This window comes from Ambystoma mexicanum, chromosome 2p (assembly GCF_040938575.1).
Source record: "Ambystoma mexicanum isolate Mex_15411 chromosome 2p, UKY_AmexF1_1, whole genome shotgun sequence".
Taxonomy (NCBI): Eukaryota; Metazoa; Chordata; class Amphibia; order Caudata; family Ambystomatidae; genus Ambystoma; species Ambystoma mexicanum.
This window is the reverse complement of record NC_090923.1, coordinates 1,211,737,839-1,211,761,800: the sequence shown is the minus strand read 5'-3', so window position 1 is coordinate 1,211,761,800 and position 23,962 is coordinate 1,211,737,839. Positions and strand designations below refer to the sequence as shown.

The 23,962-nt window shown below is 47.7% G+C and overlaps 1 protein-coding gene across 1 annotated transcript in view; it reads right to left on the bottom strand.

The window, feature by feature from the left end:
- FAM50A (family with sequence similarity 50 member A) overlaps positions 1-23,962 on the bottom strand; it is a 357,741-nt gene that overhangs the window by 74,396 nt on the left and 259,383 nt on the right. The window contains exon 7 of the mRNA XM_069645472.1: positions 10,262-10,323. Within this exon, the coding sequence (XP_069501573.1) occupies positions 10,262-10,323 (62 nt within the window). The remainder of the gene's footprint in view (positions 1-10,261; positions 10,324-23,962) is intronic.

Here is a 23,962-nt window from a genome sequence, read left to right as displayed (position 1 = left end):
TTCAAACCCTCTTCAGATGTTGTGTCCCCCAGAGTCAAACTAGCAGCCCCAGGCAGCCAGGAGTATTGTCTAGGAGGGCGCGAGGGCCCCCACCGGGGGCAAACAAGCTTCTCTGTGCTGGCGGAGTATTACCCACAGTGCTCCCACCCCCCGCCAGTGTGTGCCTCCACTATCTACCCGTGTCCTGGTGGCATACTCGTGCCAGCTCCAGCAGGCAGCGGTGGAGTATGTATTAGTCACTGTAACAGGCGCACAACCGGGAGTATTGCCTTTATCCCCAATGGATGGGAACACCAAGGCAGCACCCACTCCCCACTGCCAGAGGGTGCCACCCTATCAGAGTAGCCCCCTGCTGGAGCAGACTGCCTATTCCTTCCCCAGCTCTGTTTTCAAACAACTTGGGCTGCGTAGCTGGGCTCCATAAAAGTCTTGGCATGGCCCCTTGTGGGTCACAGGATGACAGTTCTCCCTTCTTTCCTACCCTCCCTTGTTAGACACCTCCTACCTCCGTTATACAGACAGTCACGTCCCTCCTGCGGGGCTACACCATCACCTGCATGTGTCGCTGGACAGTTTTCAGTGCTCCCCCCTCACCTCCAAATGACACTCCTCAATTGCGTCCAGTTGGGAGCCCCAGGGCTAGGCAGTCCCTCAATGGCCCCATCCGGACCCTTCATCTGCAGCTGGATTGCTCCGTAGGTGTTCCAGGGTTAGCGCCACTCCCCCTGGTCTCAGGCACCAGGTTACCTTTTCCCCCTCAGATGGGGAGGATGTCACCTCACAGGTGTCGTCAATCCCCCTTACCCCCCCGAGACTTACCCCGGCCCCACAGAGCACAGATGGGCCCACCTCAGCAGGTGTCGCTATAGCTGCTGTTCAGCTTCTCACTGTCATTGTCTGCCATGATGGGGGCCAAGAACCACTTCTACTCTCCTCTGCCACGGAGCACACTGTCAGGGGGGATGGGCGCCCATGAGTCCCGGGCAGCCCAGTCAAGCTCAGAATGCTCCTGCCACACAATGTTCTGTGTCAGCACTAAGGGGACCCTGGCTTCCAGCACCTCACTGTGTTGGTGGCCTGGCTCCTCCACACTCTCTTCCCTTCACTCTGGGCACCTGGCACTTTCAACCACGCAGCCACTGGGGGAGGGGTGACCTTGCAGTCTCAACAGCCGTTCCAAGGATAGGGGGCACCTCAGGATCTCGGTGTTACACACATCAATAGTTCTCAGGTTCCGACGGCTCAATATCGAGATCTGAAGAATATTAGATCCCTTTCTCCGCTGTTTCTCCACTGATATCCCGGGGCTGGTTGTAGATCTCAGGACTTAGACAGCCATCTCGCCTGCACCCCCTGATGGCCTCCAGACAGGTTATTTTTAATGCCAGTGGAAGGTCGTTCCAAGATTGTGCTGGGGCCACTGAGAAAGCTCGGCCTCCGATCTGGAAACAACGGAAGGCTGGTACACATAACGGACCAGCCGAAGCTGATCTTAATGGTCGAGTGGGAAGATAGTGGGAACATTTCGCCCCGTAAGAATTCAGCCCCTTGATTGTTCAGCGCATGATGAACAAGACAAAGCGCCTTAAACCTAATGCGCTGGGCCACAGGCATCCAAAGCAGAGAGCGCAGAACTGGAGAAATATGAGCCTCATAAGGGGATCCCGTTGCCACCCGCGCTGCTACATTTTGCAGGCACTGTAGCTGCTGAATTATGCCCTTAAGCGGCTCAAAACCATGCCCGCTACCACCGGCGGCTGTAGGTTCAAGGGTAGAAGGGGAAGTACCTTTCTCCGAATCTTAAGGTGGAAATGGCCGGCTTGACAAACCGCTGACACCTGAGCAGCCATAGAAAGAGTAGAGGATAGGACCACTCCTAATTTCTTTAATTTAGCAACCGGAACCGGAAGAGGGCCAAGAGAATAAGAAGAGACCATGTCTCATCCAATGGAGCCACAACATCTTCCCAGATGCCGTCTCCTCCCATGTGATCCTAACTCATTTTAGCCGCCCCCAGGATAATGGAGTGGCTGCCGTTCCCTGGCCACATGGGAGGAGGTTACACCAGCAGATCAGTGATGACTCTATCGGATTCATCACAAATTTGTTTTATAATTGTTTGGTAAATGATGACTCATACAATCACCCCTGTGATTCTGCCAATGGGCACCCTGCTTTTTCTCAAAACTAAGACAGGGGGTTTACGATTTAAAAAAGGGGGGACAGAGGGCCCAAGTCCGGGACAGTCCCAGGACATCTAGCCACCCTAAGTCATAGGCTTGTGGCCTGCTGAACTTGTCACACCATTTAAATCACTGACCCAGACACCATTTTCCTAAAGTCTTACTTCTCGAATCTGCAGGAGTCTGGGTAGTATGTGCATCGTTCTGAGGTTACTCTGTGCATTGTGCTTTAAATCACTGCCCCTCGATGAACCAGGCCCTACAGGCAGATATCCAGCAGAACCAAAGAGGTGGTTCTGAGGGTTGCATGCCTTATGTCAGCTACCCACCTGTTCTTGCCAGATCTACACTGTTAAACCATGGGTGGGGATTTCTGAATAAGCAACAAATGAAACTGCAGATGGACTGGGGATACTCCGACTATCCCCATCGTGTCCGGAAACATGGTGTGGGTTGAGGTCACCAGCACCCAGGATCATTCGAATCCCATCACTCACCCACCAATAAGGGATTTTGCCACAGTGTAGAGCTGGGCCAAACTTTGTTTCAAACAATGCAGGTAAAAGGCGTGGTGATCTCACCATGCAAATGCCATGTTGCAGGAAGTGCTTTCTCTAAACCTCCAAGTATTTGACATCAAGTAGGAAAAAACACATGCACTTGCTCGCCCGATGCTCCTGTCCAGTCTGTGCAGTGAAAAGGACTAGTGGGAGAACGAGTTGGGGATGATCTTATGAGGCGTTTCATCACCCATGCGCACCGGAACCAGTCTTTTCATCATCTACAATGCTACTCGGCATCATGTCCATGACGATAAGCCACAAGTATGTAAAAAAGAGGGTGAGACATAGGAGATAAAACCACACTGATGCATCAAAGCTGTGAATTAACATGTTAGAATCGAAATGCTGTTAGATTAAGTTAACCCTGCTGGGATTTGAACTCCATTATATTTTTATATCAGGTGGATAAGCCCAAATAGTTATGCTTCTGTGTGCACATTCAAGGGAATCCGTGTGCAAATATTCAGATTGCTGCAACAAATTAAATATTCATATACCATGACAGATCCAAATGCAATCATTATCAAGGATCTCAGTGGAATGTCTTACGTGTCAGTAATTGACATATTAATACCAAGATGAAGTGCACTGTGATGCATCAAGTGGTGCATATTTTAAGGTTTAAGTTACTTAACTGCAACTATTGTTCTCCAGCATGGGCCTGGCATGGATTCACATGCTCATGAATATTCCATGTCAGGCAATCCTCGATAAAAGTTACAAGAAAGCAACTTTCTCCAGCATGGGGCCTGGCATGGATTCACATGCTCATGAATAACGAATACATAGCAGTACCACATTACACAACCACGGGATGTGGCAAGGCTCAACAGAAGCAATTCATTCTTACCTCCGAACTGTCTCACCTTAAGCAAACGGGTTGAGTAGCACTGCTTGGCCAACTCTGGACTCCTCCCAGGAATCCCTGTCAACACAGTAGAACTTTGTGAAGGTGTGCGTGGACCTCCACGTAGCAGCCCTGCAGATGTCCAGCAAGGGCACACCAGACCGGAACGCTGTCGTTGCAGCGATCGCTCTGGTTGAGTGGGCTCTTAGGCGGTCGGCAGTGGTTGGTTCGCCAACCGATAGTGCGTGATGCAGCCGGAGAGCCACCTTGAAATGGAAGCCTTGGACATGGCCTTCCCATGGTTCACAGGATCAAAGTTCTCCAACAGTTGTGAGGTCATCCGAAAACTCTTTGTGCGTGTCATGTAGAACTTCAAGGCACAAGCAACGACCGGCGATGAACGTTTTGGGAAAAAACACCAAAGGCTTGTTGAGGTGGAATTCCGACTGAACCTTTAGCATAAAAGAGGGGGTGCGTACACAGCACCACCCTCCATTTGTGGAAAGTCTGGTATGGTTACTTGCAGCACATGGCCTGGATCGCACCTACCCTTCTGATGCATAGGCTAGAAAGGGGCTCCCATGAGCCTCGTCAGAACCATGTTGAGTTACCACGCCGGGACACAAGCCTTCACCGGCGGGAAAGACAGAAAAAGTCCTTTGAGAAATACCTTGATGAGTCGGTGGGACCAAAAGGACGATCTTCTTTGGATGTCTGGTGTAGCGGGAGATAGCCGCCAGATGCACCTTGCTAGAGGAGTGTGCCAGTCTTGCCATGGCCACGGATAGCAAGTATGGAAGGATCTGCAGGGCCGTGACCCTCAGAGGGGTAATCTTCTGAGACTGGCACCACGAAGCGAAACGCTTCCACTTGTGACCGTGGCACTTCAAGGTCGACAACGCCCTGGCCTTGGCGAGGACCTCCCTGCAGTCCGCAGGCAACTCATATCCTCCAAACTCTAGGGCTGCAGGAGCCAAGCCCTCAGGTTCAACGATCCTGGGTCGTGATGAAGGATTGCACCTCCTTCTCTGGCGAGAAGATCCGGAACCACTGGCAGCTTGACCGGAGGCAACGTTGAAGGTCCGGATACAAAATCTGCCTCGGCCACACCGAGGCAATGAGTATCATCTTGCATGGACACTGTCTAAATGTGTTTATGACTCGTAGCAGGAGAGGGAACGGAGGAAACGTGTACAGAAAGAGCCCTTCCCACGGGAAGGGGAAACGTGGCACCCCAGGCTCCTCGGCTGGTGGAATCAGCTGGCAAACTTCTGGCACTTGGAATTCGCTGAGGTCGCAAATATATCAATCTGGGGCCTGCCCTATTTGACATTAGTCCATTAGACATTAGTCCACCTGATCCTGACAAAGCTCCCACTGACGGCAGGAGCGCAGTTCCCTGCTGAGGGAGTCTGCAGTGGTGTTCTTGACTCCCGCAAGGTGGAGAGGGATGAGGAACATAGAGTGCCCCCCCTGCTTCCTGTTGTAGAACATGGTGGTGGTGTTGTACGTGACGATCCTCAAAGGCTTGCCTGTCAGACGATAGGAACGACTTGAGGGTCCAGAACACTGCCCGTAGCTCCAGGATATTAATATGAAGATCTTTCTCTTCTGGCAGCCACAGGCCTCTGGCGTGCAGACATTCAGTGTGCGCTCCCCAACCTTCCAAGGAGGCGTCCGTGGTGACTGTCTCCTAGTATGGGGTTTTTTTAAATCTTGTGTCTTGGGCGATGTTAGAGCGGACGCCCCACCATCCTATCGCCCAACGGAACTAGTCATTGAGAGATCTTGTCCGTGAAGCTTCCGCACACCTGTATCCAGCAGGCGTCCAGGAATTCCTGTAGGAGTCGCATCTGCAACCTGGTGCGAGGTAGATGCAGGACGACGACATGCCCAGTAACGACTTGATGGCCTGCGCCGTGGCCGTCTTCATCGATGACAGCCGTTGCACCTTTCCTTGAAGGACTGCTAGCCTCTCCTCCGAGGGCGACGCCAGGCAAGATAATGTATGGAGTCTGGGGCCTAGGAGCAGCACGTTCTGTGATGGCGTTATGCAGGACTTTGTATAGTTGAGAGATTCCCAGATCCATCAGTAGCCGGATGGTCGTCACCGTCGGCCAGCTCCAGTGAGCGGGTGCGAATCAGCCAGTCATCCAGGTACGGGTATACGTGTATGCCCTGTAGACGCAGATGGGCAGCCACTAGTGCCAGGCATTTCGTGAACACTCTGGGCGCCGACTTCAAGCTGAAAGGTTGGGCCTTGAACTACGAAACGCAGAAACATCTGAAGCTTTTTGTGCATGAGGACGTGGAAGTAGGCGTCCTCCAGGTCCAACGACGTCAAGAAGTCTCCTTTTTCCAGTTTGCCGAGCATGTGTTGCAACGTGACAATCCAGAACTTTGTGACTTTAGATATTTGTTCAGACGACGCAGGTTTAGGATGGGCCTACAGCCCCCTGTCTTCTTTCAGACCAGAAATTATCTGGAATAGACTCCAGAGCCATTGGGGAACCAGCTCTATCGCCCCATTCCGCAGCATCGCCCTTCCCTCTTCCAAGAGCTGAGGGATGTGCTGCTCCTGACAGCTAACTGGAGGGATCCGCGGACAGAAACTGCAGGGTGTGTCCTTGGGCGAGAGCGTGCAGCACCCATCTGTCGGTGGTGATCTTTCTCCACTCGCTGATGAACCTCGTCAGCCGGCCTCCCATCGAGGTGCCTGAGTGGGGGCCCGACGTCCCGGTAGGTTCACGCTTGCTTCGACGCTGGTGTCCTGCCTTGCGGGCAACATTTTCCTCCGCTACCATAAGCCTTAGAATGGCCTCTGTAGGCTTCCTGAGTTGAGGATCTGGAAAGCTGTCGGTATGACGTGCAGAACCCTTTTGAAAACTTGCTCAACTTTCCCCGGGAGGAGCGAAAAGAAGAGTGGTGCTGTTGGAGAGTGCCCAGGGAACGTGCTGTCTCCGTATCCGACTTAATGGCCTGGAGGGACTCGTCGACGACTTTCCCAAACAGATTCTCTCTGTCGAAGCGCATGTCCAGCACCTCCGCTTGGACCTCCTGATGGAAATTTGTGGCTTTCATCCAACCGTGGTGCCGAAGGCAGACACTGGTGTCCATTTGCAGTAACTGTATGTCGGTGACATCCAATGCCACTGTAATGGCGTGATCCGACGGCACTTCCTCTTCCTGGAAAAGAGCGATTGCCTCCATCTTCTTATCACCTTGACAGTGGACGCTGCAGTGTAAATCAGCTTCTTTCCCATGGCATCCATCCTTTTGCCCTTGCTCTCCGGAGGGGCCAAAGACGAGGACGGTTTGGCTGACCGTTTCCTCGCGGCCGCCGATACCAACAAATATGGCGATCGCGGCGACCTGAGGCACTTGGGTGCGGAGTCCGGCACCCTAGATTTCTTCTCCAGCCTATCCCGTTTAGCGGAGCCGTGCAAGGGCTCTTCATAAGGGCTAAGCCCTCCTACCAAATATCATCCAGAAGGGGCACCGCCATGATAGTCTTCCTCAGGGCCTCGCGCCTTCAATACAAGAAGCCCTCCTTCTTGGTTTCCTCAAGCACCAGCTGTAATAGCTCGGAGCCCCTGGCGATCATGGAGTGAACGATCCCACCTCATCCGATGGGGTCACCCTATGTGGAACATCCAAATGTGGCGATTCACCATCCCCTGCAACGATGTCTTGAGGTTTAAGGTTGAAATGGGGGCATCAAATGACACTTCCTCTTCGTAGCTGGAGGCTGATCTAGGACCTGGGGGACCACAGGTTCTGGAGCCAGAGGCATCTTCATCAGGATCTCTGACACCAAGGTGTGTGTAAAGTCGACAGAATATCCAAGGAAATGTCCCTCGCCTGAGGGGCAGAACAGGAAAACTAGGTGCTGTGCTATCATCGCCGTTGTCCTCTTCAACATCCTAGTGGACCGTATGCAAGGACTTGTGATCTTTGTCGTCCGTGGACGAGGCCTCTGGTTTGGGCGACAGCCTGGGAGGGCTGTTTCGGGGCCTCCTCGCCCCACTCTCTCCCCCCTCCCCCGAGGGTCTTGCACCGGGGCCTGTGCCGGTTTCACCCGTTCTGGCGTGCCTGCAGACTTTGCCAAAGTCACTGCAGCGGTGTCACGCCTCTGGGGTAGGGACACTGAGCTGTGTGAGCTACCCTATGATCAGCGCCCTTAACTGTCGTGGTAGTAGCAGTCGTCGGCGGAGTCGCCAAGATCTTAGCTTGTGCCGGGTGAGCCTGCTTTGGCTGCTTGGCCTTCTTCTCCTCCGTCCAAGTCTTCTGGGATTTCTCACGCAGTTTAACCGGGGTATAGGACTTCCTCTTTGAAGTTTAGCTTGATGGTAGGCTGGCAATAGAGGCGAAAGGTGATGCTGATCGCGCCCTATCCACTTTGGGACCCGCTTCCGCAGCGAACCTGGTGGGCTCAGACTTGCGGCTCTTGGTCTTTTCTTGGGCCCCCATGGATAAGGCGCCCTCGGAGGACTTAGAAGACAGCTCCTCGGACCGGCCAGTCTTGGTTGAGGCATGACCCTGCTTCAGCACAAGTCAGTGGCCTTAGCATTAAGCAATTCCGCCAGCCTACTACGCCAGTCCTTCACTGTTTTCTTGGAGAAACCGAAGCATATGTCGTACTCTACCTCCTTGTGGTCTGGGTGCAGGAAGTAGAGGCATTGCAGGTGTTTGTCGTCCACAAACACGTTCGGTAGCCCGCATCTGGTGCAGGGCCTGAAGAGAGACCTTCCCTCCTTCTCCTAAGTCATGGTCGAAGGGCGCGAAGTAAGCCCAAAAGGCCTTGTAGAATCTTCGATGATCTTCGCCCTTGAGGGGCACGGAACTTCACCGACAACAGATCCCTGCTGTCTGTCGGCAGATGAAGAAAAGAGCACACAGGCTTCTTTGAAATAAAAATCGAAAACATGAAGAAATGTGCAAATGGCTGGGAGAGCAAACTCAAGGTCTCCCAACACTGAAGCGTGCTGTAAAAATATGAAGTTGGCTGCCTGTCATTGGATGGGGGAGTATGGCCCAGAGGACAGTGATTGGTTTAGAGGAGAAACACCATTTAAGTGAAAGTCAAACTGTTTTTCTTTTACCAAGGATTCCCAGCCCGACGACTAGGAATATTCATGACCATGTGAATCCATGCCAGACCCCATGTTGGAGAATATGGGCTTCCAATAGCTCTGGCAGAGGTCTGGTCAAACACTGTCCTCTACAATGTTCCTCATTTGTCAACCCTCCTCCGCAAATGTCCTTCTCTTGCTCCTCTCTGCCCTCAAGCTCCTTGTTCCTTGTTCCTTCCTCTAAACCTTCCTTCCTCTTCTCGCCTTCCACTTCTCACCCTCTCAACATGACTCCATGCTACCTTACCTTGCCTCTAAACTCTCACATGCTCATCTAACTTTGGTTCCTTTTATACTTCTGTCCTGCTGGTAATTGGGTCTCTATGGGATGCGGCTGAGACACTTGGATTGGATGTGGGGCTCCTCGCCACTGGTGTTTGCATCATTAATTGCAAGTCCATGGCTCTGCAGGCCAAAAGTTTAAAAAGGGAGTCCGTAAACTTGGAATATGGTGGCTGTCTGATTCTGCCATGCCTACTCTGTCCTGGCATTTGTGCAGATCGCCTCCCCTGGAATGCACTCAGTGTTTGTGGTTTCCACAGCCACGAGAACAAGTGAAGTTGCAGTAACAGTGGCGATCACAATTCACACTCATGTACATTATCTCTCTCCTAAGCAGGTTTCCACAATGCAGATCTCCACCGTGGATTACCTACGACCAAGCGAATCTGATTATATCCAAGTCTGACTCACTCCTAAGCATCAGAGTGATTTTTAGTGACCCTGATAAGGTTGGAAATTGGGGCAAGGTGTAGAGCCCCTTGGCGATCCCACATATGCATCCTTTGGGGTTAGCATCACTTAGTGTGTGGCCTGCATGTAACAGCCCCAATTCCCCCCGCCTCAGTCCCTCTCGCCACATTTCCAGGCCTCACCAATGGGACTCTGCCACAGACAGAAAATATTTCAAAACAGATGTGGTGTTCGTTTGTGTTGGTTATAGTAGATGTGGAATATAATTCCTCTATATATGTTGTGGAATACCTAAAGTAAATGCCACGGACTTAGTAAAGTACAGTTTATTTGCCCAGGACATATTGTCGTATTTGACCGTTAAATGTTGAGGCACATCACTAGGATTATGTTAAACTATCATAGATGTTGCTGTCTGGGGCAGGTGATGTACCTAAACAGAACATGTTCAAGTACCTACCTGCTACAAGTTAAGGAACTGAAAAGGATAAGTTATAGGATTTTGTGACATACATGCCTGGAACAGTGATACAAGTGGAGGACACAATAAGGTACATGAATAGGATTCATTGAGGAATACAATGACGTACATGCTTGAAATGCAAGCAATTTGTGATAGAAGATCTGTTCAAGTATACGTAGATAAACATGCCAAAGGCACATGAAGTTAGATCCCTGGAAACATGAAAATGCATATTATTAAAGGTATACAATTGCAATACGTTAAAATGCTCGGAAATGTGTAGATATTCTCTGGTATGCATGCCCAGGATGTGTTTCAACATATTCCGATAAATGCATGGCATATGAGGAGGTACATGCCGAAGATATGTTGAAGTATACCTTCACAGTCCTGCGGTGCCCAGAGCCATCCCAATAACTGAATGTTATCTCGATCTCCTCGCCTACAGAAACAAAAGTGATACCAGTGTTAGCCTAAACATTATACTAGCATTACAAAACCAGCCCCAAGCATGTCTCTTCCAGAAATGTCTCTCAGAGCCAACGTACTTCTAACCAGAAACATGTAACCAATTTTGCAAAACCAACAAAGCAGTGCTCAAACATTAAAAAATCCAATGGTCCAAAACATCTTGTTTTTAAGGAGATAAGTGTTTTTGCTAAGGCTTTGAAATGTGATTACTTCCCCAGTGTTAAACCCAATCTGTTTACATTTGACCACAATACATTCAGACCTCCAAATTGGATAGTGTGACGAATCGGAGCATTTCATCTTCCCCGCAGAGGCGAGCCTTTCCTTGTGGGGCTCGGGAAGTGAGCCCATGACCCAATACCCTCTAACTAAGGGTAAAGCAGCATCTCACCTACTGTGATACTTTACCTGAGAAGAAGTACCCATCTGGAACAATAAGAAACACCAGTCCAACACAAAAGATGGACTATAACGTTACACAGGGAAAGAGTGAGAGAAACCCGGGCAGTTCAAAGCTGCTGTGGCAGCAAAGCGAAAGCACAGGAGAATAAGGTGCAGCCTCCAACCCGGGGAGTAAGCCTTACACTGTGGTGCCCAGAGTCACACCAGGAAGCAGAAAAGCTATGGAGAGCCGAGCAAACAAATGCACATTGATGCAAAAGACATCCAGACCTGACAAAAGAGAAAATACAGGGAAATATTTTCCCGACCGCACAGCAGCGCACAAAGTGACACTGCAGAGGGTGCAAGAGTGAGAAAGAGCAGCTAAAGATGCCATCTTGGGGCACGGAGAAGACTACAAGAGGCAAACTACACACCCGGTGATGCAATCCCAACACCACAAAGATAGCAGGAAGAGCAGGAGACCCAGGGAGGGTAGCAAGTATAATGAATACTACACTCATACTCGTCTCAGTAAGACACTGAGTAACCAGAAGAGTGCAAGTCATTACTGGATCAACCTTACTCGTCCCAGTGAGACGCAAAGTGACAAGAAGAGTGAGAGTCACTACTGGGGTCATCATACTAGTCTCAGTCAAAAGCCAACTGATAAGAAGATTGAGAACTCTCCTTTAAAGAAGATATTGAAAAGCCAAGGGAAGAGAGACCAAGAGAATTGGACGAATCCCATAAGTGATTTAAACAAACTCATACAAGCAATAGCCAAGAACTATTTAAAGATCATATATTGATGGAAAATTGCCTTCTCCTGGCGCTGCTTTCTTAGCAGTCATTCTCGTGGATTTTATTTGTTTTTTGCTTTGTTTTAGTGGTAGGGTCAGAGTAGGTAAGATTTGGACAGAGGACAGACTATTCTTTTTGACTTCACAATTGACTAACAAGAACCCTAGTTTAGTTGCGTTAGGTAGGGAAACCCACAGTTTAGGGAATGTGAGGCAGTTCTCGTTATTTAAATAAAAGCAACCTCCTTCTTCTGACCCTCCACAATAGGTACACAACATATAGTAAGGCGGGCAGGGGGGGGGGGGGGGGGGGGGAGCGTGGAGGAAACAAGGTGTTACAGTTAAAAAGAAATACCTAGAGCCTGTAGAAAAATAGTACATTGTCATAAAAGACAACCCACTCCTGTTATTATATTGTAGGTATGCTATTTGGTTATAGGCACTGTTAAATAAGAATTTGCAGAGTCCAACTGGTGTGTGACTTTAAAAGACTTCTCTCTTGGTATTAGGTAACCCACCTTTCAATATAGGCCTGTACTACACAAGTTGGTAGTGTGACTGAGCAGCCAGGCTTATCTTAAGAGGGGTAATGTGAGCTGTAGAGCTGTACAATGAAGTAAGTAAATACAGGTATCCAAGTAAACACTTAGAGTATACATTTTTATCTATATATACACACAATGATAATTAGACAATCTATAAAAATCAGCAACTACTAGTAACATTAATCCAAAAGTTAGGATTCAATTCAACAAAAGCAATAAAGCAGGCGAGTAACTTTTCATATGTTACACATATTCCGGCACATTGAGTGATGTCATTTGAGGTCAGTAATAACACTTATTCGTGATCACCATTGCAAAACCGAGTTATAAGGAGGGAAAATGTATAGTTAGATCAGAACATACTTTGTACTTTGAAAAACAGTTAGATTCTCCCAGAGTGATGTAGGCAGTCTATTATTCCAGCAATAACAGTGTTCAACATTTAAAACCTGTAAGGGAACAAGCACTGCCGAAGCCAATAGGTTCAGAAGGGGGTCTTTAGGGAGCCAGGACAGCCAAGTCAATGGGCTAGTTCAAAGTTATGATGCACTCTTCTTAGAAAATATTTGAGAAAAGTCAGTAGTTCAAACAGAAAATCGCAGAAGTTTAAGAGGAGCCACCTTGAAGAAGCACAAGCAAAAAGGCCAGTGAAAGTGAGTTGAGGTAAATTAAAAAGTGTAAAATGGTACTCTCCAAGCTAGGAAGCACCACAAATGACAACAGGTAGGTGTTCCCCCAAGCCCCACAGTACCTGTGAACTGAAGAATTTGTTCCAGTTGGATGCAGTGTAGCAGACCCTTGTTCCTGTTCCTTGGTTGTGGTGACGAAAGGGAGGACGTCTGGCGGGCTTCTGCAGCAGCACTCAAAAAAGGGACTCTGCAGCAATGGATTCTTCTTGATTTGTGGTTTTGGCACCTTTTTCTCAGCGCCAAGGAATGACAAACTGCTCTGGTTAGAAGTTATTTGATCCCTCGGTCCTGAACTCTGGTGAGGGGACTCCCTCAAGATGTCCTGCTTCTGTAGGGTCCTCTGGATGCCCACAAAGTTTTGGCAGGATTCGCACTTCCGAAGACAATGCACTCATAGATGGTCAGGGGTCCCTGGGCATTGGGATTCTGGAGCCCTGGAAAGTCACAGCAAGTCAGGGGTTGCACCAAAAAGAAGCTCGTCTCAAGGCTAGCTGGTCCCACCAGCCCAAGGGAGGATGTCGTCCCGTATGGGTATTCCCAGTTAAAACGAAAACGGGGTCAGCACAGCTGCTGGGCTTCATCGGGCACTTTGTGGTCCAGGAGGTTGCTGCTGGCGTCTCTTCACGTCTTCGTCGGATGTTGTCCTCCAGTGGTCGACTCTGCCTCTAGTTTATAAAACCTTGCCTTTTAAGCAAGTTCCCATTCATTCACAGCCCTAGGCTGTCAAACACCCAGCAGGGTGGCTGTCCTTCTGGACAGCCAGCCGGCCAATCCGAACTGGTTTCACTCAGGCACACCTAGAGACAAAGGACAGGGACGTTTCGGGACCCTCTCTCACTTCCTGCCTTTCCAGACACACTGGAGCGTGGGCGGGATTCAGGGCTGAAGCCCACCAAAGACAAAATGCACAAAGGACTCAATCCCGATTAAAACAGAGTAAAAGCCCAGAAGGAACTGACAAGAAGTGGCAAAAAAAGAAGACGGGGCAATTTTGGGAAAATGGTCACCCTTGGGTGCTGTACAGCAGCTGAGAAACCAACGTGTATATACATGACACAAGGTAGTAAAAAAGAAACCACTGCCACCAGCCATTCAAGTTAGTTAGTGTAACAGAATGTTACATGAGAAGTGGGATAAAGGAGTTACTATGTAACCCCTAGCATTCCACATAGGGTGGTGTGGGCTGGACCCACAAAAGAAAAAGGTAAGACAGACAGGAGTCATCTTACTATTCTTTGGAACAGTAGTTCACCCAAGAAAATGTAGTTAAACATTAAGAGAAGAAGTGGCACTGCAGAAAAGGTGCTGTGTGCCACAATGCAAAAGCAGATGACTATGGAGTTTACCAGAGCCCATTAAACAGTAAGAAACACAAACATCCTAATCAGAAAAAACACGAGCGAGTGAGAAAAAAGTCCCACTCACTCAGGAGTGAAAATTAAAAAGCCCCGAGTCCAGCAAAAGAGCTGGGGATCTCCAAGCTGAAAGTGAATTGGCACAGACATAAAAATTCTCCCTAACAGGCACACAAAATGTAAAGACAAGTGGTGGGAAGGGAACCACAAAATAAAGAAAATAGTAATTCAGGATCACTAGTGTGCAAGAATTACCAAGACAACACACTTACAGAAAGAAATAGTGTTACCAAAAATAATTTAGTAGATCTGCATTCACATTTGCAGAAGTGCCGAATAGGACTTTAAAAATACCATAGAAATCGCAGGTTTCTCTTTGGCCTAAAACTCACTGGAGCCCAAACTAGATACAGGAATGTCTAAGGGTAGGTAGGTACCCCCAAAGTCACTTTAGGAGAGTTACAGGTGAGTAGAAAGGTCCCATAGCCGTTAACAATACCAAATCAATAGGCAATCCACAAGTATAGGAAAAAGACCTAGATGTCATGTTTCGAACCCACAGATGTGGATTCGATGGCAAACAACCTCAGGGAGGACCAGAGGAGATCCCAATGAAGAGATCCAGATGTCAGCTCAAGAACCAGAAGCCCAAGAAGAGAACCAGAAGCCCAAGAAGAAGATGCAGCAGAGCAGAAAAAGCACCAATAAAAAATAAATGGGGGAAATGTGGTTGAAACCCACCTGTGCAAAGTCTCAAACCTAGACAACAGGTTGAGCATGCAGAATAACCCTCCAGCTCAGAGCCCACATGTATAGACGTCCAGGAGTGGAAAAGCCAAACCAGAGATCAGCCCAGGACTCAGCAGTCAGCCAGTATGGTGAAATATGGTCCTTAAATTGCTGCAACGGGTGGGGGAAGTTTGGGAAATCCACCAGCAGGTATGCAGACTTGCACTTCTCAAAATTCTACGAGCAAGAATTAGCTTAGGTTAAGTGCTTCCTCTTAAACCGCTCCACTCATGGGGTAAAGGGGGCCCAGGAGGCCACGCCATATGGTTGGCTTCAGTCACATATGGCCTCAAGAGCACACAAACTGTTGAAGGCAGTACAAGGCGTTTTAGTGATATGATTCAGAAGAGGCTTCCCTTTGGACTGTCTCTCCCTCTCCTTCTCCCCCTTCCTCGCCCCCTCCCTTCCTCTCCCTCCCTCCCTCTCCCTCCCTCTCCCTTTCCTTCTCCCCCTTGCCTCCTCCCTAACCTAGGCGTCCAGATTCCCCATGATGGTCATTGGAGATCAGCAACTCTGTACTAACTGGTCACAATGGCAAATGCCTCATCTATCTGACTTCCTCCGGGAACAATCTAAGTGAGTCATGACATGGGAGACAATTCCAATGATGCCAAGAAGAGGTGAATTCTAATCACCCAGGTCTCACTTGCACCTTCCTTGCTCTTCCTCTTGTGCTCCTCACCCTTCTGTTCTGTTCAGCCATTCCCTGTCTTCTACTCCCCCCCTCTTTCTTCTCATTACAGACCCTCTTACATGTTCTCCTTTCTACTCCTACTCTCCTTCGCTCCCTGCCACTAATTTTCCCCTTTCCACTCTACTCCTCTCACCTCTGGACTCAATTCTACTCTACTCCTCCCACTCCTCTCCTCATGGTCACACCCCTCCCCACACACCACTCCTCTTCACACTCCACTCCAACACACTCACTGATCATCTTTTGGCACCTTCTTGTTTTGCTGCCCTCCAGCCTCTTTTCCTTTGCAGTTTTTCAGTGTTAGGAAATATTTCTGTTTTTGCAACATTCCCTCCATAGTTTCAATGGGCCCCCCAATTCTTTTGCCCTGTTTTTGAAGCTCAGCTTTACTTCCCTTCGAAAAGTCAGATATCAGCTTCACTTCCTTGCCTTTTGCTCATTGGTTTGGGAAAACTGATCAGTCCTTCACGTTTCCCTTTTGGATTCTTGTACGTTTTAACACTGCACAAAGCACTTTTGAATCACCCTGTCTTTTTACAGTTGGGATTTTGGTTACTTTTATATGTGCCAAAAGACAAGCTGCTGGCAGCAGATACATATTTACAATTTGTGCATTATTTTTATTTTGCACATTTGCGTTCACCGCGTATGGCTACCAAACATGGCTAGAGCCTTAAAACAAAACAGTACCACGAGATTTCCGTGTGCATCTTTTTCCATATTGTAGTTTGGCCTTATTCCTGCCTTGCCAGGTCAGGAAATTTCTTATAAGGTCACGCACTTGCCCAGGAAAGCAGAAACTTTCGCGGGCTAGTGATGCCTTTGTGAGCGAGTGCCACAGGAAGGGGGTGGAGATGTCTAGTCCACTCAAAATTCGTGGTGCCAGTCTAGGTGTGGGGCAAATGTGAAAACAGTAGTTGTCCCTCATGGGACAACTACTGGCTGTTTGAATGGTGCAGATCCTCATCATTGGTGTGCTTGCACTTGCTTTCAGCTCAGATTTTGTATAAGGAGAGAACCTCTGCAGCCATTTCTTGAGATCATCACTGGAGCCAAGAATCCCTCAATGAAGCAGAGCCTGCTGAAGATCCAAAGATGACTTCTGAAGTGGTCAAGCATCCCTTCAAGTAACTGGAAGAACACTTGTCTTCACCTGTGTGCGGAGACCGTCACTGGAACTCCCCTTTCTCCAACCTGTGAAGTGCCCTGAGGATGCCTGCATTGGTGTTTCTTGGATATCTTCATCACCAGAGGTTGCATCTTGCAGTTGCACCTGACCGGAAGAATCCGCAACTCCTGGGTACCACTCACCGGAACAAACAGCAGAAGGACGAGCCCCTAGCAACCCCCAGACGATCCATCAAGGTATCTGTGAAAATCTGAGTCAGGAGTGGTAAGTAAACACAGTGTATCTGCCCCCCCCACCCCTTCTTGTACTCCATAGGAGAACATTGGGAATAAGTCCCGTTGTCTCCAGCATTCCATTCCACTCACCTTTTGGTCGTTGAAACTGGGTAGAGTAATCTGAAATATAAGACCAAATTTACTTACCTTAGTAAAATCGTTTAATCTTTGAATTTATCACCAACACCAGTGAACTGCAATTTACCTGCAGAGACTCCCTTCAGGGGAGAAACATTGTGGCTCCTGTGACTTTTGGGCACAAGGCCCAATTATTCTTAGGGTTTGGACTGCTTAAGCTAGGGAATTAACTTGTGACTTGGTTCCATCAACTTACCTGCTTGCTTAAGAAGTGACTTTAATGCATTTATGAACCTGTGGTGAATATATATATATTTTTTTTCCTTTTGTTTTGCATGGGGGTATTGTGCATTAATACTACCTGTTAGATTCATTTATCAGTGTGCCCAAAGGTCTATAATAAATTACTATATTTTATACTTGCTGTCTAAACTGTATTAATGTGTGCCATTAAGTGTAGACTCATTGGGGGTACCTGACCCCACTCACACCCCCACCTGAGACTAAGCCTTGACTGCTCTCCATTAGAACCCTGATTGAGTTTTGGCAAACCTCTCATAGTTCCCTGTCCACTATAAATAGGGTGGCCTCCTAAAATCTGTCCACCAGGCCAGATTCTAGAAATCAATCTTAACAGTGAGTGGGTGTAAGTAGATCTTGGTTGTGTGACTTAAGCCTTAACCCTGCCCCTTCCTTTTCTTTCTCAATTCTTAGATCAAGTGGTCTCTCATCCAAAGCACAGACAAAGAAAAGGGCAATTCTTGTTTGGCCCAAAAGGCACCAGGGCCAAAATCCCCGCTCCTCTAACATTAGGTAAGCTCCCTCTAGTATGCCTTCACCCCACTCTACAAACAACCTATTCCTACCATCCCTTCTCATCGCCAACTGTGCCGCTCACCAGCAACATCACTGACACAGCACAGCAGCAACTTCACCGACATGACCATGGATCCATAAAGCACTCCATCATTCACCACACCACAAAAACGGATGCTTGTCAATGTCCGCTTAGCAATCAACCATGCAGCGTACATCGCTGACCTCATCCCCAAACGTGACTTGGACACCATCTTCATAACGGAGACCTGGATGACATCCATCTCCACCCACAACTTGGATGTCTATCCCCAATGGCTACAGAATTGGCCAACAAGATTGTCCAACCAAGATCGGTGGAGACCTCACTATCATTCACAAGGCATCCTGGCCATGCACCCACCTGGACGTCGTTACCAATGACTGAAAACCTTTCCTGCCACTTCCTTCTCTCCTCAACAGACACAGCCACTTTTCACCTCATCTACAGACCACCCAGGCCTAACAAATGCTTCATTGAAGCCTTCAGAGTCTTGGTCGCCACCGTGTCCTCTCATGCATGTCAACTATTTTCTCCACTCCGACTTCAACAACCCTGGTAACCCAGCAATCAAGTCAATGACGGAAGATCGCCACTGCCTACTCGACACTTTGAACCTCACTCAGCACACAAAAGACCCAACTCACAGGAAAGGTAATATACTTGCCATTATCACCACCCTGCCCACCCTCCATCACAACAGAATCCCTTGTAGAAGACCAGTCGACTGAAGACCGAAGACTACTCCTGAAGAGGCCTGGCATCTCTTCCTGCATCTGGCCCAGTGAAGCCCTGCATGACTACCCATTTTCTTTTCCTATTTTTTTCTATTTCATTACAATATTAGCATTTACGGCTATAGTAATATGCCATAAAATCAAGAATTCACAAAACGCACATAGAAAAAGTACTGATTGCCTCCAATAGTAACATGTACACAATCATCAACTTGTCACTGTAAATTTGCAATTTAGGTAACACAATGTATAAGTGTATATTTCAAAATAGTATAATATGATCAATTCAATGCAAGTGCGGTATACATTTAAAAGAAGGTAAGTGAGTAGTGTGGAAAAGGTGGCCCAAGAAAATGTGTGGATGCGCAACCTTGAGATATTCACAAATCGCGCTAAGATAAGTCAAAAATAGGAACAGCTGCAGCCGTGTGGTTAGACTGGTGATTTTCCACTTAAAAGAATGTCTAATATATTATTTGTATTTATCCACGACTGAGTCGGGTAATTTATAAGGGGAAGATCCATGCCCTTTAGATACCTGTTCCATACTGTATCGCTAAATTCCAACTAGAAGAATTAATGCTGCAAGAAAGCGAAGCCAAGTTACTTGGGTGCTGTGAGGGAGGCATGGTATCACAAGTAGACACTGACAAGTGCTGCAAGTTCACAACCTTTATTGATGGTTTAAAAGGGGCTGGAAAATTCTTAGCTTGCCGTATAACTAAGATGGGAGTATTCTTGACCATAACACAAAAAGAAAATCCAGTCCTAGTCAGTCCATAGTCAAAATAAAATGGCCTATACTAATAAACCTAAAGCCTGTCCTCTTTCTAATACAATAAACGTGTAAAGGGAATGTGTATTGCAAAAAGGAAAATCATTGTTCAAAAGACATGTCAGTATGGCTGAGCAAACTAGCTTCCCCACGTTTTGTAGTACGGGGTAAGGTGGCACACTTGGACCTTGCGACACACTCTGGCTTCGGACACAAGGATGCAGCTTGTTTCGTGGACCAGGCCATCTTGGGCTTCCAGGAAATGTCAATAGTTTCCGCTGGACCTCTCCGCTGGATCTTGTTGATATGCCTATATTCTCTCACTCCAGCCCAGGTCACTTTTCAGTTTATATAACCAGTTCAACAAAAGTTTGTTTCATTCTGGTTACCACAATTCAGTACAGGTTTCCCACCGCCGGGCTCAAACCCTTGATTCACAATTTAGAGAGGTTCCCTTCCCCCAAGCTTCAATCACACTTTCATAGGCTTCCCTCCATCGGGCTCGAGCCTCCTTTCACTTTCCTTCCGCTGTTGAAGACTTTCGAAACTGCAAGGCTTTTGCTCTTACCTCAGCACGACTACTTCGACCTTCTTTTCCTCTCCTACACCAAGGCCTCTTGGTAAATGTAGTTCCGAGCACACTACTTATTTCGAGTTTCAAAGATATCACTCACATCCAGGTATCCCTCTGCCGGGATCAAACCTAGCAGCTCGAACCTTGCATCTCAGTTTCGTTCTCTTCCCGCCGCTTTTACGGCATCAGACATTTCACAGAGACTTTCGATTGGGCAGTCTTCTTTCACCGGACCACTCTGTTACTTTGCATCTTTAATTTACAGTTCTTTAAAATTCTTTGCTTTCTCTCACGTCTTATCGGCAGACGCACAACCTTAATTCGTCGCATACTGTTGCCGTCAAGTTTCATTTAACACAGACTAGACTTTCACTGCTTTCATCAACTCACCAGCTGTGTTAATTAATTTTCTTCTTTTGCGGCTTTGATCCGGACGTCAAGGCTGATAACACAACTGATGCTGCACCTCCCCAACTCTGCCATTCACCCAGGAAGGTGGCTGGTATCCTTGAAACACAAAAGGGGTTTGTCTCTTCTCTCTAGCTGGGCTTCCTGCGCAGCCTTCAAGGCCCTTCGGAGGTAATGATCTCTCGCTGGTGTGTCAAAGGTTTCTCTGTCCCACGGCCTGTCACTCTACTCTGCCTGGTTCGCCGTCGCCCTGGAAGAACTGCTCCTTCTCGTGCACCGCCTTACTCAGAGTGTGTATCAGTGTTTCACCTTTTAACCATGTGTGGAGAGCTAATAGGTACCAAGTGCATGTAATTAAGATCAAGTGCCTGACCCTGCCTAATCTTATTAGTGGGACATGTCCACAGTAATGCATCGGTGGCACTCCTTTCAGCCTCAGATCTACTCTTCCTCGGCTCAGTGTTTGTGTGGGTAAGGGGTTGGGGGTTTAGCAGTTGGAATATCCTATAAAATAGGATGGGACAGGGGTATTTGGAAAAAGGGGGAATACCAGGTCTCACCATCGGGCGTTCCTCCCCACTCCCTGAGGACCCTAAAACCCAGTTGTCCCCCCCCCGCACTTGTCCACCCCCAGGGTCTGTATCCAAAGGCGAAGGCCCTGCCCTGGCCACCTGTGCAAGGGATCCCCGGGGTCTAGGCAGTGAAACACGCTCTGGTTTTTCATAGTGCTTTAAGCTTTTTCATAAAATATTAAATGTTTGGCGGTCTCCAGAACCAAGTTCCAACAAAGTCTACAGAACCTATTATGCAGTGGAATTCCTTCCCTAGCTCCCCTGACTTCGTTAAATCCATTGAATTGTATTCTCAGGTATTCTTTGATAATGTAGTCCACTGGAAAATCTTTAATATACAGTACAGTGTCATTGGGATAGGGGTAATTAATTATATCTTCAGAAATCAAAGTGTTGCATTCCAGGTTGTTTCTTATTGATCCTGATCAAAAACATTTTAAATCCGTTTTAAATCTCAAGCACGACGTGTCCCTAACGCTTGCCTCAATATAGTAATTCCAGGTACATATTTCTTTATTGAGGGGTCAAAGGGCGCTGTTCATCAAACAACAGAGAGGCTCTTTTTTTAAAAAAAAAAAGCGACATAATAAAGTAGGGAGGCAGGTGCAGCGCGAACTAAACTCCAGTATAGAATGAAGCGCCAAACTTTCAGCAGAGCAAGAATGCTGATAAGTCAAAACTCAGCATTAAAAAAAACCCAACAGGAGGGTTGGAGCAGCAACTCATAAGGCTTCTTAGGCAGGATACTTCTAGCTTTTTAATGCTTGAGAGATTGAGAGATGTTTATGTCCCTAAATTTCTGCTCCGAATAAGATGATAGGGGGAATTTTAGCTTTATACACATCGAGACAGATTTCAGGGAGTAACCACAGTTTTTCTTAGCAAAGGACAAGCTACCGCCAACCTATTGACGAGCCTTAATCTTAGCCTTATTCATATGGGCTTTCCAAGTAAGTTTGTCGTCGGAGGCGATACCTAGGTAGTCCTATTGTGTTACTATATCCAGGGGCGAATGCCTATATGCCAATAAAGCTGTTTTGCCATCTTTTACGACTGGTTGGAATGTCATGATTTATTTTTCATAGTATTAATGATTAGACTGTTTGAATACTTATATAGGGTATCAAGCCGTAACTGGAGGTCAGCCGTAGTCCAGCATAACCAGATCATCTGCACATCCTAACCACATCCTAACCATGGTATGAAATGCATGCCAAGTCTGGGGGGGTGGAGATGCTTTTTTAGTTGCTAATAAATCACACATGTCTGAAAGATACATATTAAACAGTGCTGGGGCCAATATACAGCCCAGTTTTAGTCCATTAGGAGTGTCCAATCGGTCAGTAAGATCACCTGCGTGGGACAGCCTAACAGGCAATTATCATCCTAAGTAAGCCTCTCGAGATACCCAAAGAGGCCAGCTTGTACCAGAGCACTTTGTGAATTACTGTGTCGAAGGCAGAGTTATAATTCACAAACGCCACATACATGGCCTGATTTAATAAACTCCAGTTCTGTCGTGGACACCAAAGCTAACATGTTTACGTACGTTCTGTGCCCCTTACGGAAACCGGTCTGATTCATGGGTATGATGTTATGCTCAATTGTCCATTCAGTCTATTCCCGTAGAAGGACTCTTGCAAATATTTCGCTTGGGACATCAAGCATGGCTAAAATCCTGTCATCTTTAGGGTCAGAACGCAGTCCCTTCTTGTAAACTGGTACACTTACACTCTGCTACCAGGATTTGGGCAAAGTAGCACAGTAACTGACTGCAGTAAGCAACTCGTGTAGGAGCTTTCCCCACCAGTGTACGTTCAGCTTGATGAGCTCATTACAAAGCCCATCAGGCCATGGCACACGTGTTTTTTTTAAAAAAGTGGACACAATGCCCAAAAGTCCTAATCATTTGAATGCATAGATCGATCTATCAGAGGGCAAAGTAAAGTTGCCGGAGGGAGTCGACTGTCTACCTACCGTTTCACCAACATACTTAACCCAATCTTCTTTAGCGACACGAGTGACCGGCACAAGGGAGAATTCAGATGGATTCACTAGCCTACAGAAGGCCTGTAATTTTTGTTCCTAGTTATAACAATAAGCTCACACCACTATTCTTTTTACAATACAATTTAAGCCAATGAGTACAACACACCCGTCAGGTTCTAGCTTGCCGAGTGTTATCTGCACTGGTCATATTCGACCGGCCAATCAACCTAATCGTCATATAACATAATTTCCTTTTTTCATCCCGTATTTGTTTATCATAGTAATGCTTCTGTTTAGTTTTGCACAGATATTTTGAAGATTTTGTGTTATTATGACCCGCTCGGTGTGAAAAGGTTATCACATCAGCTAGGTCCTTTGTTGCTGCATTCTTTTCCATGAATATATGATATGATGTGGCATTTATAACACGCCTAAACACAAGTGTTTCTAGGCGCAACAAGGAGGGGGAAAAAAAGGGGGGACAAAATAACCATCTTACTTGGCCTTGTGTCATTCAGATCAGGCAAGTGCGGGGAAGAGGGAAGGAAAGAAGTGCCAGGGGGGTGGGGGGGTTGTGGGGGAAGTGTAGTTCCCTCACAAGTGCAGCTGGTGGGTGGCTCATAAGTGCAGAGAGAAGGTACTGTAGTGTCGCAGATACAGACCTGTAAGTGCTGGGGAGCCCGGAAGCAGCGCAAGGCAACTGGACATGCAGGAGCATGGGCCAGAGTTCAGAGGGTGACCAGTACGCGGAGCAGTCAGGTGCATCAGCAGGGGAGCGCAAGAGAGAAAGCAGAAGCGAAAAGGAAGGTCTTGAGTTGTTTCCTGGAAGCAGAGGTGGTTCTGCTCAAGTATGAGCGCGTCATGGAGGCTATTCCAGAGGGAGGCGCCAGCCGAGGATATATATATCTGCCCCAAATTATCTCCTTGGCGAAGCGTCTGACCCTCAGAGAGTTGGAGGTGG